The following is a 19,257-nucleotide window of genomic DNA, read 5'->3' as shown; positions in this document are numbered from 1 at the left end:
AAAGGGGTATGCTCAGAATGAAGGAATAGACTATGAAAAGACCTTCGTCCCAGTTGCTCGATACAACTCTATCAGATTTGTTATGTCCCTAACATCTCAGATGGGATGGGAGATTCACTAGATGGATGTCAAGACAACATTCTTGAATAGAGTGGTAGAAGAGGAGGTGTATATAGAACAACCCGAAGGCTTCGAAACTCATGAGAAGAAATCTCATGTTTGCAAGTTAAAGAAAGCCCTGTACGGGCTCAAGCAAGCACCTAGAGCATGGTATGGTCGGATTGATAGTTACTTGCAGTAATTCGATTTGTCAAGAGTGATGCTAATCCCAATCTCTACTATTTACTAGTAAAGAATGAGCCACTTATTCTGGTGCTATATGTAGATGACCTGTTTCTAATTGGGTCATCTAAACTCATCCAGGACTGCAAGGAGAATCTTGAAGCCGAATTTGAAATGAAGGACTTGGGATTGATGCATTATTTTCTGGGGTTGGAAGTTTGGTAGAAGAATGGGGAGATCTTCCTTGGACAAGGAAGATATGCTACAGAAATTCTGGAGAGATTCAAAATGCAGGATTGCCGACCCATGGCTACTCCCATGATCACCAACTGGAAGAAAATAGATGCATCAGAGGACAAAGAAGTAGATCCCACCTAATACAGGCAGCTCATTGGGTCGCTTATGTATTTGGTCAACACTAGGACATACATTTATTTTGCTGTCAACACTCTTAGCCAGTTCATGGTGGAACCAAAAAGGGTGCATTGGGCAGCAACAAGACATATACTTAGGTATGTGCGTGGAATAGTCGGATGTGGGTTGAAGTACTCTAGAGGGGAGGACATCAATTTGAATGGGTTCACCAATGTAGATTGGGCAGGGAATTCAGTAGATCGAAAAATTACCTCAGGGTACTGCTTTAGTGTTGGATCGGGGATTGTTGATTTGGAGTAGCGTCGAATGTGCTCTAAGCCTCAAATTTTGCAGGGAAGCTTGAGCACATGTATTCCAGAGAACCTAGAAAGCATTTTGGGAACTTCCACGCACAAGTGATTTTATTAAAATATTAATATTTTTAATGGGGTTCCTAAGTCTAAATTTAGCAAAATTAAAATATTAATGGGTATTAATCAAATCATGGGTGAAACTTCTAGAAAAGGACACAGATAAAGCCAAAACTATCTGAGCCTTTGATTATGCTTTAATCTAGGCTGTTGGTTGTCCAACAGGAAGATATAAGAAGGGGCTTGAGGGTCATTTGGAAAACACATAGAGAGATTGAGGAAATCGATTTTTTGAAGTGAGAAGTTCTCAAGAGGAAAAATCGATTGAGGAGATCTCTTGCAGTTGAGGGGTAGGGATAGCAACTTTCGGAGAGAGAGATTCTTAGCCGGAGATACATCAGCAGAGAAAGGCAGAGAGTGATCCAGTAGCCTTGACGCAAAGGATAACACAGGGCTAGAAGGGCCACATAGAAGTGTATAAAATTGGCAACTAGGGCCAAACTCCATGTGGGTCATCTTATTTATGGTAGCTAATATTTTTCATGGATCCCTCTCATCGAGAGGTGTAGTATTGATTTAAAGATCATCTGATTCAGATAAGTATTCATGGAGTTATGAATTTATTTGCATTATAAGACAATTCGTCAAGGTCGGCCAACAACCAAATAAACCCCACATGTGCTCAACGTTTTAGTATAAATAGAGGTGGCCTTCATGTCATTTCAATGCACTTGGGATCTCTTCCTCTCTCTACTTGTCTTTGGGTTTTAGTAGGAGGAGAGATCCTAAGGTATAACGTTGTCTTAATCTAGAGGGAAAAATGTCGGAACTGCCAGAAAAGCTGGAAAAGCCGGAAAAGCCAAAAATGTCGGAAATGCCGAAACTACCGGGAACAGCCAGGAATAGCCGGAACTACCAGAATTGTCGGGAACTACCGAAATAGCCAAAGCATCTATCTCCGAATGAGAGCAGCATGCAAGGGACAACTAACTAACATTGGGACAGTTGTATGGTACTTAGCAGCAAATACACCAAGCATGCAATGTTACAGCTAGCATGCAAGGTACAAGTAGCATGCAACAAGCATGCTAAGGACAACAAGCATGCTAGGAACAACAAGCAAGCAAGGTACAACAAGCAAGCAAGGTGTAGCCAACACATAGGTCAGGATGGCAACATGGTGCAGTAATGGCACATAAGGCAGTACTGTGATGGGTACAATCATGATTAATGAAGCGTGATGAGATGCAGCATAGTGATGATGGGTGCAGCATGGTGCAGTGCGGTGAGGTGTAACATGATGACGAAATGTAGCACAATGATTGGTGAAGGAATCACCTTGGAGAATTAGTTGAAGCAGCATGTCTTCAACTGATCTCATGTATCATCTTCTTAAATATGATCTATGTTCTTATCTAGATAAGTCAAAGTGTTTACCTCTGTTGTAAACGTACTATCTCTCTCTCTCTCTCTTTGTGCTGAACTATTGAAGAACATATAGGAAGAATTGATCAAGGGTTTCCCACATTGGGGTTTGTCCCTGGCTAGCGCCACATCTCGTGTTCTCTTGTCTTGGCTTGTCTTCTGTGATTTATGTTTATGTTCTATCTGCAATTTACTTTAATGCTGATGTGATTGCTAATCTAGAAAAGATATGGAGCTAACTGTGAAAATTGAAATAAATTGCTCTAAGCATAGAACATACCTAAAATTAACATGGTATCAGAGCTGAAGTGAAGACAATGCCCAAGCATGAGTGAAAGAGCAATCACCGAAGACAGTTGGGAAAGGACAAAAGGATCAGTGGATTCCTCATCCCTCTTCAAATTGACCAAGGGTGAAGTCGAAGCAGAGAATATTATCAGAATGGCGCAGCGGAATATGGCCTAGCTAAAGATCACTTCATTCGAAGACTGGATCTCAAGGTGGAAGGAAAGGCAGATAACTAGTTCGACCATTATGCGAAGGAGTGTCCGAATGGCAGGGACACATCACTTGATGATGATAACAATCATTCTAGGGACATCTTCAATGATCAAAGGAATGACAGGTAATGTAGGTCATCAAGGAAATAGCCGACTCTTCATAGAAAGCAAGGAACCCCAGGTATGAATAATCAAATGTTGTTTTTGATAAGATAAAGAAGCATTATCTTGTATTGGCCCTTTCCTTCAGATTCTTTGGGAATCTGGCTTATAGATTGTAGTGCTTCAAGGCACTTCATCGGATAGATGGGTGCACTTTCTAATTTGGTAGAGATGGAAACAATCGTGGGATTATACTTGGAGCCGATGCCACCTATTCCGGAAAGGGTGTAGGGAATGTTAACTCTCAATTGAATAAGAGTAACTTGATTCATTTACAAAATCTCTTTTATGTACCTGATTGCAAGAAGAACCCGGTGTCCATCTCAGAAATGGAAGTCAAAGGTTTCAGGGTGGCATTCATCGACGGAAAGGTACGTGTTAAAAAATAGAATTTTCAAAGATGCTTTTTCTCATGGGTTCAGGGTTAGCAATTTGTATCAAGTTGCAGGATGGTCCATTGGGGATCATGTCAATTGACATATCGCATCTATAACACCGAAGGTCTACCTATGGGGCCCTACCCGATATGAGTCACATGGTGATAGGGATGTCTGAATTCAAGTAGAGCATGAAGGTACATGTTTGAGATGTACCGAAAGAAAATCTTATAAGGGGACCATTCCCCTTATGCAGCAGGTGCACAGGTTTGGAACAACCCAAGGAGTTTGAGATTCATGATCGGGAATCTCATGTATACAGGTGGAAGAAATCCCTCTATGGCTTGAATCAAAACACCCCAGGCGTAGTATGGGAGGATTGGTAGTTGTCTGATGAAGCTGAGATTCACTAGGAGTGAAACCGATCCAAACCATTACCCAAAGGTTGTGGATGATAGACCTCTCATACCGGCACCTTATTAGGACGACCTATTTTTGACAGGTGCAGACCCTCTCATTTGCAGAAGTAAGAGGCAGTTGGATTCCGAATGTGGAATGATAAACTGCAAGCCTGTGACTACCTCGAGGATCTTAACTTTCAGAAGTTATATGGTAGTGATGTCGTACCAGATTTGGGAAACGCCTCTGAGTTTCATAAACTCATTCATGCTGATGTTCTTGGTGAACTTCCGTCCGGATATATGTTTTGTAGTTAGCATGGTGAGCTCAAATTTGGTTGAGCCTCACTGGATTGGTGCCAAGAATATTCTGAGATATCTTCGGCGCACAATCTTTCATGGATTGAGATACATTGTTGGAAATATGAAATTGCATGATTATTCGAATTCTGACTGGGCAGGCAGTGTGGAGGATCACTAGAGCACTTCTCAGTGCTGGTTCTCTTTGGATTCTGCTTCGATATCATGGATGAGCAGGAAGCAGAAGTCTATTGCTATAAGCACCACTGAGACCGAATACATAGCTACGAATATGATCTCGTGTGAAGCTGCGTGGTTTCAGAAGCTCTCAAGTGAGTTGTTTGTGCACATGATGAATACCACTGTGATTCTCTGTGACAACCAGAGGGGGGATTTGATTATTGAGGAATCTTGTATTCGATGATTGCTCCAGCAGATAGACATCAGATACTTCCTTATTTGCAATATGGTAAGTCGATGAGTGAGGAGGCTCCATCGCATTGAGACTGATGTACAGGTCGCAGGCATTTTGTCAAAGCCTCAGGGAAAGGTCAAATCTGTGACTTTCCCAAACAACTTGGAGTCATTGAGAGACCTTCTTATAAGAGTCCTGCATGTTGCATGCATTGAGCTCTAGGAGCTCTGGGGGGCTTGGGGTACTTACTAGAGCAACATACGACCATAGGGCGACTCACCCTCCCTTGGTGGTGTGCTATGAACAGGATGATTAGTTTTTCTATGGGCTGGGATGATTAGTTCTCTCGTGGCAACTGTGGAACAGGATGATTAGTTCTCCTGTGGGCCGAGATGATTAGTTCTCCCGTGGCAACTGTGGAACAGGATGGTTAGTTCTCCTGTGGGCCAAGATGATTTGTTCTCCGTGGTGACTATGGAACAGGATGATTAATTCTCCTGTGGGCCAGGGTGATTTGTTCTCCATGGCGACTATGGAATAGGATGATTAGTTCTCCTATGGGCTAGGATGATTAATTCTATGTGGCATCCACTGACAAGATGATTTGTTCTCTTGTGGACAGGATGATTAGTTCTCCTGTCAAGGCATCCTACCCATGTAGTCTGGGACTCATGGGAAGTACCTCTCATCTGATCAATGAGCAGGGAAATGAGGATAGGGACCATTGTAGGACTATCGATGGACACATCGCTGTATCTACCGTACTCCCTATGCTAGGATGACCTCCATTGATCTGGGATCAGTATGAGTGGTTTGAGACACTCTCTTGTGACATTGATCTGGGATCAATGAAACTGATCTGGGATTAGTATGAATGGTTTGAGACACTCTCTTGTGATATTGATCTGGGATCAATAAAACTAACTTTGGGTTAGTAAGAGTGATGTGACACACTCTCTTCAGATGAAACTGACTTCAGGTCAGTAGAGAATGGTATGAGACATTATCGATCAATTCTTCTTCTTCATGGTTCAGCAGAGGAGAGCAAAGCAGAGTAGAGTAGAGCTCAGCAAATCAAAGAGAGAAGAGCTCAACAGATCAGAGCAATGCAGGGCACTGATGCTAGAGATAGTACAATCAAACATATGGATCAACGGATGGAGTTCTCCATAGTTGAGAGGGAGTGTTAAAATTGGCAACTGCGGCCAAACTCCATGTGGGTCATCTTATTTATGGTAGCTGATATTTTTCTTGGATCCCTCTCATCGAGAGGTGTAGGATTGATCTAAAGATCATCCGATTCCGATAAGTATTCATGGAGTTATGAATTTATTTGCTTAGCCAACAACCAAATAAACCCCACATGTGTTCAACGTTTTAGTATAAATAGAAGTGGCCTTCAAGTCATTTCAACACCTTTGGGATCTCTTCCTCTCTCTACTTGTCTTTGGGTTTTAGTAGGAGGAGAGATCCTAAGGAATAATTTTGCCCTGATCCAGAGGGAAAAAGCCGGAAATGCCGAAACTGCTAGAAAAGTTGGAAAAGCCGAAACTGTCAGAAAAGCCGGAGTTGATGGAAAACACGAAACTGCTGGAAAAGCCGGAAAAGTTGGAATTGCCGGAAAGGTTGGAAAAGTCGAAAATTTCGGAAGTGCCAAAAAAGTCGGAAAAGCCAGAAAAGCCGAAAAAGCCGAAAATGCCAGAACGACCTGAACTACCGAAAAATCCGGAACTACTGGGATTGCCAAAACTGCCAGGAACAACCAGAACTGCCGCAACTGTCAGGAACAGCCGGAACTGCAAGAATTGCTGGGAACTACCAAAATAGCCAGAGCATCTGTCTCCGAAGGAGAGCAGCGTGCAAGGGACAACTAACTAACATTGGGACAATTGTATGGTACTTAGCAGCAAATACACCAAGCATGCAATGTTACAGCTAGCATGCAAGAGACAACTAGCATGCAACAACAAGCGTGCTAAGGACAAAAAGCATGCTAGGAACAACAAGCAAGCAAGGGACAACAAGCAAGCAACTGCAGCCAACACATAGGTTAGGATGGCAACATGGTGCAGCAATGGCACTTAAGGCAGTACAATGATGGGTACAGTCATGATTAATGAAGCGTGATGAGATGCAGCATAGTGATGATGGGTGCAACATGGTGCAACGCAGTGAGGTGCATCATGATGACAAAATGCAGCACAACGATAGGTGAAGGAGTCACCTTGGAGAATTAGTTGAAGCAGCATGTCTTCAACTGATCTCATGTATCATCTTCTTAGAGATGATCTATGCTCTTATCTAGATAAGTCAAAGTGTTGACTTCTGTTGTAAATGTACTATCTCTCTCTCTCTCTCTCTGCTGAACTATTGAAGAACACATAAGAAGAATTGATCAAGGGTTTCCCCACATTGGGGTTTGTCCCTGGCTAGTGCCACATCTTGTGTCCTTTTGTCTTGGCTTGTCTTCTGTGATTTATGTTTATGTTCTATCTGCAGTTTACTTTAATGTTGATGTGATTGCTAATCTGGAAAAGATATGGAGCTAACTGTGAAAATTGAAATAAATTGCTCTAAGCATAGAACATACCTAAAATTAACAAGCAGCAGCGCAGAGGGAGAGAGAGAGTCGAAAATCAGAGCAGAGGGTCAGTTTTAGTAGTCGGAAGTCAGGGTGTTAGACTGGGAGGTTTAGAGTAGTGGCTTTGGGCTACTGATCGATTCCCCAATTGGGTGATGCAGTGCCAGAAAGGGTTGACGCTGGGACAACGTAGAGGCAGCGCACAGACAACATAGGGCCTGCTAGGGGCACCTCATCCAACAACCGAGACTTTTTCTGCAAGCTGAGTGCTGGACAGAAAAAGTCGTCAGAAGGAGGAAGTAGATCACTTAGTGAGGGTATACTTAGTGATTTCTTGCTGAGGAAATCAATATTTCTCATTTGTTGAGCAGCAAAGGAGCAACATCGTACCAGCTCCATCAGGGAGTGCATAAGTTAGCTTAGGAGCTACGCAGTAGGGAGAAAGGTGGAGTTGTTCGACATTTTTCGGAGGATATGGAAACCAGTGGCTTGAGGGATTAGGACAGGTTGGACAGGGCTTCCAAGTACATCGTCTGGAAGGCTGGAATGTATTTCCTTCTAGATGAGCATGCCCTCAAGACGTATGTTGATAGTGTGGTAGTTGAACCTGCAGATGCATATCTGCTAGAGAAGTACAAAGTTGAGATGTCAAAGGCTAAGAGAATGATCTTGGATGGAGTCAAGGATCACGTGGTGTGCAACATTGCTAGCAGAGTAATTACTAAGGAGATGCGGGATGCCTTGGCCACGTTGTATCAGGGATATTCCGAGCAGCGAAAGATGTACTTGGAACAAAAGCTGATATCTGCTTAGATGCAGAACGGAGAACATGTGGATCGATTCATCACGAAACAAAAGGAGATTTGTGATGAGTTGTCGACTGCGGGGCATACACCTTAGGGTTTGGAGTTAGTGAGACTGGCTCTAAATTCCATCTCGGATGAATGGCAAGTCTTTGTCCAGAGTATCCTGGGCAGAGCAACATTGCCAAATTGGGATGAGATGTGGGAAACTATGAAAAAAGAAGAGCTGAGGAGAGACCTGGTCAAGGTCAAACTTGACGAGAGCAGCGACAACAACAGTGGGTCGAACCCCAAGGTAGAGGAGGAGGATAATGCAGCCCTTGCATCAAAGGGACAACAGGGGCAACAGAGACAAAATAAAGACGTCTCCAAGGTTAAGTGTTTTAGATGTGGCGAGATGGGCCACTATGCATCCCAGTGTCCTTTGAAGAAAAAAGACAAGGATGAGAATTATGATCCTAAGGTTGTAGATGCAAAGATTGCATAGGAAGAAGAGTTTGCTATGATACAGCCAAATTACCTACAGGAGGGAGGTGGGCTGATATAGAATTGTAGTTTGATAGAGCTACAGATGGGCAGGATCCTTGAGGAGCCCACCTCTCAGATCATCACCATGCTACGGGAGCCCATGACAGTAGAAGCGGGATGGAGGAGTTTTTAGGAGATGCCTTGGAGTGTTGGAGCAACAGATGCAATATTTAGCAGTGGAGAGCAGAGAGGCAACAATGCATGGAGGCATAACGCAGAGCTTCAGCAACAAAGTGGCTTCAGAAGATAGTGTGGGGCTAGCAGCAGTCAAGATTTTAGCACCAAGGTGTATCCACTGGATACTTGTCCAGTTTTGGGTGTTTTTAGTTGCTTCTCTTAGCAACTGACTTGTAGTACGGATGCAGTGTTAGCAGTGGCAGTGCTAGTAGCATAACAGATGCAACATTTGAGAGGGAGTTGCAGTACAAATGTAGCATTGGCAGTGGCATTGTCAAAGATAGTAGTACAGTAGCAACAACAGTGTAGCAGTTGGTGGATAGCATGTCAGACATCAGCAGCGCAGAGGATGATGCTTCAGAGTCAGAGCAGTATGCAGTAGCAGTGTATTGGTAGAGCACATTCCTCGCTAAGAGGGAGTGTTGATTTGGGGTAGCATTATATGTGCTCTAAGCTTCAAATTTTGTAGAGAGGCTTAGGCACATGTATTCCAAAGAACCCAGAAAGCGTTTTGGGAAATTCCACCTAGAAGTGATTTTATTAAAATAATTAATATTTTTAATAGGGTTCCTAAGTCTAAACTTAGGAAAATTAAATTATTAATGGGTATTAATTTAATCAAGGGTGAAACTTCTAGAAAAAGGCACAGATCAAGCCAAAATGATCTGAACCTTTGATTATGATTTAATTTAGGTCGTTGGTTGTCCAACAAAAAGATATAAAAAGGGGTTTGAGGTCATTTGGAAAACACACAGAGAGATTGAGGAAATTGATTTTCTGAAGTGAGAAGTTCTCAGGAGGAAAAATTGATTGAGGAGATCTCTTGTAGTTGAGGGGCAGGGATAGCAGCTTACAGAGAGAGATTCTCAGTTGGAGATACATCAGTAGAGAGAGGCAAAGAGTGATCCAGTAGCCTTGACGCAAAGGCTGACGCAAGGCCAGAAGGGCCACGCAGAAGCAACGCAGAGGGAGAGAGGAAGTCGAAAATCAGAGCAAAGGGTCAGTTTCAGTAGCTAGAAGCCGGGGTGTGAGACCGGGAGGTTGAGAGCAGTGACTCTGGGCTACTAATCGATTCCCCAATTGGGTGATGTAGTGCCTGAAAGGGTTGACACTGGGACAGCGTAGAGACAACACAGGGCTTGCCAGGGGCACCTCATCCAGCAGCTGGAACAACCAGGACTTTTTCTCAGTGATTGTGTGAGGTAAACTCACAAAGCTTGTCCCAGTATTTATCTCTGTAATTGAATAACCCTGTGAGGTATTCAGTGATGTATTCATAATTTTCTACTGCTTAATAATAATAAACCCTCAGAGCCATTGCATCGATTTTCCTGCAATGGATTTTTTTGGGGAATTTTGTCCAAAAATAACTATGTCCTATGTGTTTTTATTTTCCTTGCTCAGTTTCTGTGTTTCAGAATCATATTTAATTTGGTAGGCTGCTTCAGTAATTTACTTCTATGTTTCAAGAAGAAATCTGAAATAAGCTTGTAATGTAATTTACAATCTAGGTGAAGTAGATTCAGTTGGTTGTAGAGGGATTCCTAAGATTGATAGATCTAGGAATTTTCACAAGGATGATATCTTGGTGCAACATGAAGCAGAAATCGGTAGCGCTGAGTTCAGCAGAAGCAGAATATATGGCAGCCAACACAGCTACATACGAGGGATATGGCTCAGAAAATTGCTTGTGAGCCTATTCAGAAAAAGGATGGAAGTGACTAAGGTTTACTGCGATAATTAGAGTTGCATAAACTCTCTTAGAATCCAGTGTTTCATGATTGGTCGAAACATATAGATATCCGTTGTCACTTTATCAGAGACTGTGTTTAGCTTGGGGCAATACAACTATAGTATGTTTCCACAGGAGAGCAGGTGGCCAATATACTCACAATGGCTCTCGGAAGAGCTAAGTTCACTCAGTTTAGAAAGCAGTTGGGTATGGTTGAAAATCTGTTTCAATGGTAGCAGCAGTTTGCAATGCAAGGACAGTTGGCAACGGCAATGCCAGCAGCAAAACAAATGCATAAATTTAGAGGGCGTTGTAGTACAAATGTAGCATTGGCAGTGGCAGTGTCAAAGATAGCAACACAGTTGCAGCATTGGCAGTGGCAGTGTCAAAGGTAGCAGTACAGTTGCAACAACAACGCAGTAGTGGTAGACAACATGTCAGACATGAACAACACAGAGGACGATGCTTTAGAGTCAGAGCAATATGCAGTAGCAGCTTATTGCTAGAGCACATTCCTCGCTAAGAGGGAGTGTTGATTTGGGGTAGCATCGGATGTGCTCTAAGCCTCAAATTTTGCAAGGAGGCTTGGGCACATGCATTCCAAAGAACCCAGAAACTGTTTTGGGAAATTCCACCTAGCGACGATTATATTAAAATATTTAATATTTTTAATGGGCTTCCTAAGTCTAAACTTAGGAAAATTAAAATATTAATGGGTAATAATCTAATCATGGGTGAATCTTCTAGATAAAGACAGAGATCAAGTCAAAACAATCTGAGCCTTTGATTAGGAGTTGATATATCCAATAGGAAGACATAAGAAGGGGCTTGAGGGTCATTTGGAAAACATACACCAAGAAGATACTCAATTGCCAGAGTAAAATTGATTTTCTCAACTAGTTGAAGTTCAATAAGAGAAAATCGATTCAGGGGGGATTCAGCGGAAAGAATGGGCTAGGTCTACGTTCTTGTCCCCTAGCCCCCTTTTGGATATTAACCTTGCATCCTAGTCCCGTGGGATCTCTTTTACTGACCATTTAGCTTTAGGGATGGTATTTCATGGGAAACCCCGATTTTGGTTGCGGGGTCCTATTCCCTTATCCGCTTATATTGCTCTCTTTCCACTCATTATTACCCTATTCATAATTTCTCCCACCTGGGTTCACATTCCTCCACTAGGTGCACACAAGGTTAGCTTGCCCCTTCCCCTTGCCTACACCTTGCGTCTTGGCCTGGAAGGAAGCCCAGAGGTTGATGCAGCTAAAAATAAAGATAAAGCATATTTTACCACATTCAACAGGAAAATGTACTACAAAATGCAAAAGATGGTTGGGACAAACACATTTAGCACGTGAGAAAAAGCCAATACATGAGTTCTACCCCATCCTCATCGCCATCACCCTAGTTCCTACAGGTTCTATGAACCTCCTTCATCATATAGGAATCCATGATTGTCTCAACCCCTAGTGGGCAATGAACCACCCTACCTTTAAAGGGGGTATTCACTGCTATATCTCATACATCATGCTCTTACCCCTTGAGCCCCGAGCAGTTAATCAAAGAAAATCATAAAATGAAAAAAAACATATAAAGAAGGGTGGAAAAAACAACACCGGGGCACCTCATGTACCACGATTACTCCCTCTTACACATTATAAACCCAAGTGAGGTCTTCCCTCTTATTAGCTGCCCTTGTACCCCAACATGTGACCCAGGGGTGTCTCTTCTCATTCCCTATTTCATTCACCTATTTGTCACATGGCACCACCTTTTGAAGGATGTACCTTGACTATATTATCCCCTTTAGAAGTAGAAACCACCTAATAGAATTATTGGTTAACCCCATTTGGAGTTTCGGAGACATTGACACATCCCGAAACCCATTATGGAAGGACAGACCATTATGAGGTCCCCACTTATGGTCCATGATTGGTAAGCTCATTTACTCGATTTCTCTAATGACTTGTTGTACTGGAAAGCTAGGGGACGCATTAGATCTTATGCAGGATTGCAGATGGTCTCCATTTTGGGTTCGGTCTCCCTATACGGGATCCTAATCCTCTAGAGGGCTACATTGGCACATGTAGGGTGTGCATTGAGAGCCATGGGCCTCCACAACAATAGATAACACTCCATGGATCCCCACAACCATTCAAAGATTGCTCGTGGTTCACTTATTGGATGAGGAAGATGCACCTGATCCATCATGCCCAACTAGCCCCAGATTTGCACCATACACTTGGCAGATGATCCAAGACTTGCACAATGATGTGGCATCACCTACACCATCATCCTAGCCCTTGTAGGCGATCTACATGCATCTTCGATTTGTTTGGAGACCCATGAGGACACTTGTGTGCCCCCACATGTCATTTGGAGCACCACAGGTTATTACAAGGGTCCAACCCTTTGTCCACTGCTTTTGAGGATTCTACTCTTCATTATGTCACCCATGGACTTCATTAGGCCTCTTAAAGGGACCTACAACATGCATAGATTATTATTTGACCTCTTGAGAGACTTACTTTTTCATTTATGACCTAGTTTGGTGGGCTTGTCACCAAAAGTTGAATTATTTGAACATTATTTTATTTTTGGGGCTTATGTAGGCCAAGGAGGCTAATTCGAACTCCTTAGTTGTGTATAAATACAAGTGAGATGAGTTCATTTCTCATCATCACTTTGGATTGGATCTTTTCTCTCTCTTGAGGTTTTCACACTTTTTCTAGAGGATGAATTGGAGCTTTATGGATGAATTTTGATGTGTGGATATTGGTCTGTCTTCTCTTGGTGCTTCTCTCCTGTCAATTGTGAATGGTTGGATATATTTTGTTACATGTAAGTACGTGCTTTTAATGTTATTCTTGTTTTACTTTGTCATTATACATTGGACTGAGATTTTCGCTATTCTAGGGCTAATTGTTGCATGCATTTATTGCTTTAAATTGTGGAATTTTGTCTCTATTATAACATCTCTCAATGTATGGGCCATGTAATATGAAGAAAATCTCCTAGGGGTAATTCTATCAAAGAATTTGACCTTGATAAGCCATTCCCTTTGTGCATCAAATTATAAAAGTTGCAAGATTGCTTCTTCTTGGCCTATGTAATGATCCTTAATAGGAATACAAGTGATAACAAACAAATAATACATGCAACAAAGTATAAAAACGAAATATTCAGTAAACACCCATATAAAAGCTGCAAATGGAGAACTTCTGAGCCATTTTATTATATTTTTGCAAATCAAATACAATAGATGATGGAATGGTGCACTTGGGCTTGTCTGAAAGGACAAGCAAAACCAAACCCAGGTAGGAAAATGCTTGAACTGAAGGTTGTCCAGTTGCTGCACCAATCTGCATTGTGCTGCCCAAATGGCGGAAACAGCTGTTGCTGAAGTTTGAATGGCTGGAAGGTGCACTGAAATTTCCCAGAAATTTATATTCTTTTAACCCTGGACTCATTGGCCAAAATCCACAAAACCCTAGAAATGGCTTGGCCTGATTTGGAATTCCCAAAATCAACCCCCAAAGACACTATTAAATCCCCAATAATTCTACATTGTCCTTTGCAAAGATATAGCTTAAAACCCCACTGCTAGTGCTCAGAAAATTATGAAATTTTGTATTTGGGATCCTTGTGAAAAACCCAGAAAGGATTTTGGCTAGTTTAGACTTCTGATTTTCGACCCCCTTGGAGCCTCACCTCAGCTCTAGCTATCAATTTCGACTTGCTGGAAATTGCCTATAAATCCACCTGAAAACTTCTCCAAAATGCTGAGTTCTCCTGTGTTATCCAATCCCTGACTCCCCGGATGATCTCTTGGCTCAACTCAGTTGCTCCCAAGTACCACGAAAATCTGCTGTGTGGCCTTTACGCTGTCCCCCAGCCCAACAATTCGAATTACTGGAATGATGGCTCAGCTGACTATAAAACCTAGCAAAAACGTTGGTCTAATGTTACTGCTTCAGCTCCCAACTCCCGGACAAGCAATCAGATCTTTGCTTGCCTCAATCTCCCTATGCGTGTTTCCTAGCTATCCAGAAATACGCACTCCTTGCTCTGCGCTGGTTGGTGGTGCTATGTCACTGCCTTGGAACTCCTGAAATCCTTGTAGAACTACCTCTCTAGGGCAAGCACAGATGGTCCCCCGAAGTAGAGATTGAATCTCCTGCTTGAGAGATTCGTGGCTAAACAACCAGTTGACTCAACTAAACAACAAAGTGAATAGTGAAGTGATTTTATTTGCAATATGTATGAACGAATCCTAAAATGAGAGCTGCTCCCTCCTTATAACTCCTTGGGCGTCCCTTGCCTCATGTGGGCCCCTCCATCCACCTATTCGACTTTCCCTCCAAGTTATTCAAATGGGCCAATTCGAATTCCCATGTGGGTGGCCTCCACATTCCACTAGCAACCAAATTAAGTTGAATTGCCTCCTAAGTCCCTAAGTTGAAAAAGATGGGTTCTCTTCCTTAGCCAAAATTGTGCAAAATTGTGTAGCAGCACCCTATTACAAATGTGTTTGAGAAGGGACATGACAACCTAGAAGACTTGCAGAGTGGTCTTGAGGCCTACTTGACTGGGAACCAAGAAATCCTACTCATATTCATCATAGACTCCATTCTCCCAAAGATTAAGGCACTGATATATGAAAATATGGTCACCAAAAACCACATTCTTTCACGTTCTTCCAAGTCTAGCCAAGTTGGGGTACCTAGGGAATCAATTTCCTGACAAGATAGCCATCCAAAAAGTTCGATCTCCTTGGGTCTCTTTCCCTGGCCTTTACTCTAACTCTCCTCCAATTTTGAAGCCATTCCAACAGTGGAGTTGGGAGCAAAGCCAAGTCCTAACTCCGGGATCAAAACTTGCCTTAGCATCCCCAAGGCTAGTACCTCAAAGCGTCAAATCAACACCTTCACTTGAGAATTCTTTCTTTGATCCTTTACCCAACTTGTCTAGGGTAAGAGCATCATTGATTACTATACTTATCCCCCTATCCTAGACCTGGTCCACTTGGTCCGGTATGGTCCCATTTCTCTGAAAGGAAATTATTCAAGAACCACCCAGGATACCCATTTCAATAAGGATTTTAGGGATTGGAAAATTCATTGATAGGCCATATTCCATAAACCTAACCCTCAAATCCTCCCTTCCTTTCCCTAGAAGACATTGTACCTTGCTTAGAAAGCAAGCAAGCTCCATCCTTCAAGCCCTTCCGGGAAAGAGATTATTTGGGTCACTCATATCTATTAATTGTTTTATCTTTCATCGGTGACTCTATAATATACCGAGCTCCTCCCATTGGTGAAAATCCGTAAACAGAAGGGAGCCTTAGCTGAGGTGACAGTGAGGTAAGTCTCCATTTGTTGCCCTTGGCCTAGTATTTGCCCTTTAGGCGTCCCCCTTTAGGTCCCCTGCTAGTTTGAGCGGTAACAGGGTGTTATCTACATATGTAATACCCTTAGATGTATTTCTGCAATTTTGGACAACAAGAAGAGAGTAGAATCAGCTTGTACATTTCAGCCATATTTTCTCCTTTCCACCATTAGGATGGCCTCCCATTTGAGCTTAGTTTTGATTCCATATTCCCAATAGATAAGACAATAATATTTAGGCCACTGTCCACTTGTTTTTCTTAACTTTTATAAATTTGTTTTTCTGGAATTTAATATTTAATCACCTTGCACTTCATAGCCTAAAATTCCAGCAATTCTATGATAGGGAAGCCCCTCTTGAGCCAAAGGAGAGCTGCCGTGAAGTGTGAAAAAGATTGATGAGGAGACAGTGGCCTTCTTAGTTCCTACAAGCCCTTGAGCTTTTATGACTTTATCTCTATAATTGAGAGTTTGAGAGGTAATATGTCCAACAAAATTCGATACTCAGTACTTGAATCTTAAGAGTGCAGTGATCTGATTGTAATTAGATTATTTTGTGTTTCCATTAATATCAATTCTTGCTTGTCATTCATTGCAACACAATTATGTTACATAGACATTCTTTGTTGAGGCTGTTCTTAGTAGTGATACAATTTTTTAGCCTCTTAACAGCTCTTTCATTTAGATTTGGTGTGTATTTCAGACAAACATGTTTATAAATAACAAAATATCTCAAGTATGTTAGTTGAAGATGATCTTTTCTCATTGAAGAATTGAAATTGACAACGTGCCCTGAAGCTATGTAGTTACTTGTGACTAACAAGAGTTGCTTACTATAATCAATATGTTTAACTTCCATCATTGTAAAGGTCACGGAGTAATTTTATTTTGGCAGTAAATATATGCAACATGATATCAGAAACGTGTTAACATATTATGAAATTTTACAGTTGATTTCTAATATGTTTTTGCACAATTGGATCATGTTGTATCCGTTATTGTTTCATATTTTGTAGACTTTAGCAAGAGGCCTCACAAAAACAAACACCGGTGTGGAGATGATGGATCTTAATGTAGTGGACATTCAAGATATGATAGAATGTGTTAGCCGATGTGCGGGAGTTGTTATTATGGCACCTCCCAGCTCAGGACCCGCTAATAAAGCCATTACTACAATTTATGCAGCTGTGAAGCCCAAACAGGTGAGTGAAATATATCTTTGTTCTATTGTTTAAGGCATCTATCATCTTCTATATAGGTGTATCTATTAATTTATAGCCCAGATATCAGTGTTATATATGTAATCAGTTGGACATGTGTTACAGCCAGTTGTTATAGCAGAGAGCTATGGCGGAGATGATGAACCTGTAGACACTATAGTGCAACGGCTTGTAGCTCTTGGGATTTCTATGGCCATTCCACCTTTGAGGATAAAAGCGATACCCGATGAAGCAACGTAATATTCTGTATTTCTTTTCTATCTTTAGATGGATTTGTGCATACATGGAATTACCAAGTTCAAGAATTCTCCAATATCTTTTCTCAGTTACATGCATGAAAAGGAACCTTGTTCAATTTTAAATTCATGACTTCCTTTTCTATTGAAATGATTTTAGCTTTTTTGTACTTTGTATGCACATATTCTGGAAACAGTAGAAAGTTAAATGTGACTACTAGTAGAAATTGATGCATGTTATGAATATGTTGCTTTGCACTTGGAGCAAATTCATTGCTTGCATATGCAATATTGTCCTCACTTCTGAGGGTTAAATATATATGAGGAATCTTGGTTCTTAGTCACCAAAGGAGCTTGACCTTAATGGTTTTCACTTATGATGTTTGTCAGTTCAGTTTCCTACTAGTAACCATTTTTTCCTACAATGTCATGTCCCTTCTCAAACACATTTGTAATAGGGTGTTTCCACACATTTTTGCACAATTTTGGCTAAGGGAAAGAACCCAGCATTTTCGACTTAGGGACTTAGGAGGAAATTCGACTTAATTTGGTTGCTAGTGGAAGGTGGGGGCCACCCACGTGGGAATTCGAACTAGGCCATTCAAATGGTTTGGAGGGAATTCGAAGTGTTGGATGGAGGGGCCCACATGAGGCAAGGAAGGCCCACAAAGATAAAAGGAGGAGAGAGCTCTCATTTGGATTGATTCTTACACCTTGCAATCAAAATTACTTGACTGTTCGCTTTGTTGTTTAGCTGAGTCAATCGATTGTTTAGCCACGAATCTCTCAAGCGGGAGATTCAACCTCTACTTCAGGGGACCATCTGTGCCCGCCCTAGAGAGGCAATTCCATAAGTATTTCAGGAGTTCCAGGAGTGTGTACAACACTACCATTCAGCCACAACAGGAAATGCGTATTTCTGGCTAGCTGGAGAATACGCAGGGGGAGTTTGGAGCTATCAGCGATGAAGCATTTGTCGGGAGAGTTATAGGATTGGGAGAGCAACAAAGGGTCAGCCTTTCTTGTGAGTTTTGGAGCCAACAGAGCCAGGATCCCAGTAGTTCGATTTACAGTTACTTGGGGCCTGCGTAGAGAGCCACCACTAGGCTCACGTGGGAGTTGGAAGAAGGAATTGTAGAGTTGGAGCTGGCCGGGAGAAGTAGGAGATCACTTGGAGGGCCATTTGAGGAGGATTGTTGGAGTTGGGAGAGCAGAGATTGACAGGATCAGTCACAGCAACAGAATTCGAAATTGGAGGAGGGCCAAGCTGTGAAAGGTCAATTTTTGAAGGTTGGAACCAAGGGAAACCCTTTCTAGGTTTTCTAGGTTTTGGGCAAGGATCACACTCCTGATTTTATAGAATTTTCAGGGCAAATATAAGGGGTCAAACAGGGGTCCCAACTCAGCCAGCAGCTAGAGGAGCTAAGAGGAATTTGGTCCAAAATTCCGAGGTCAACATTTGGTCAATTACTTCGTGGGTTTTTCTGGGTTTAGGCCAAGGAGCAAGGAGCTGAAATCTCATAATTTTCTAAGCACGGGAAGATGTGATTCCAGCCCTTCGTGTTGGAATTTGTAAGTCTATCCGTTAGAAATTCTTCCTATACTATCTGATTTATATCTTCCTACTTGTTCAATTACTTAACAAGTTATTTACCATGTAAATACTAAAAATAAATACAAGTACAGTGTCAACACATACAGATCATCAACTTAAAGAAACAAGCACACAAGTGACACAATTATTTTTAGACAAATGTCACCGGAAAAACCCAATGCGGGAAAACCGGTGCAACTATTAGAGGGTTTTATTATTAAGTAGTTTCAGAATATAATCTGGGTGCCAAAAATAGCTCACCTAACAGAGAATGCCCTTGGCAGTAGTACCTCTCAATCAAAGACAGATATTCCAGCTAAATCACCGGATGAACGATCCCACAGCAACACTTTTTTGCTATTTGTCACCATGATAGGGACTCCGTCACCCTATCCAGCTCTCCAACTCCAATCTGTCC

The 19,257-nt window shown here is 42.0% G+C and overlaps 1 protein-coding gene across 1 annotated transcript in view; it reads left to right on the top strand.

The window, feature by feature from the left end:
- LOC149228500 (uncharacterized) overlaps positions 1 to 17,275 on the top strand; it is a 323,052-nt gene extending 305,777 nt beyond the window's left edge. The window contains exons 5-6 of the mRNA XM_089378243.1: positions 16,806 to 16,991; positions 17,115 to 17,275. Coding sequence (XP_089234369.1) covers positions 16,806 to 16,991; positions 17,115 to 17,249 — 321 coding nt within the window. The 3' untranslated portion in view covers positions 17,250 to 17,275. The remainder of the gene's footprint in view (positions 1 to 16,805; positions 16,992 to 17,114) is intronic.
- The last annotated feature ends 1,982 nt before the right edge of the window (positions 17,276 to 19,257 follow it).

This window comes from Pinus tabuliformis, chromosome J (genome assembly GCF_031772625.1).
Source record: "Pinus tabuliformis cultivar Carrire ecotype Pingquan chromosome J, CPIR1, whole genome shotgun sequence".
NCBI lineage: Eukaryota > Viridiplantae > Streptophyta > Pinopsida > Pinales > Pinaceae > Pinus > Pinus tabuliformis.
Note: the sequence above shows the minus strand (reverse complement) of the source record. Positions and strands in the feature narration are given on the sequence as shown.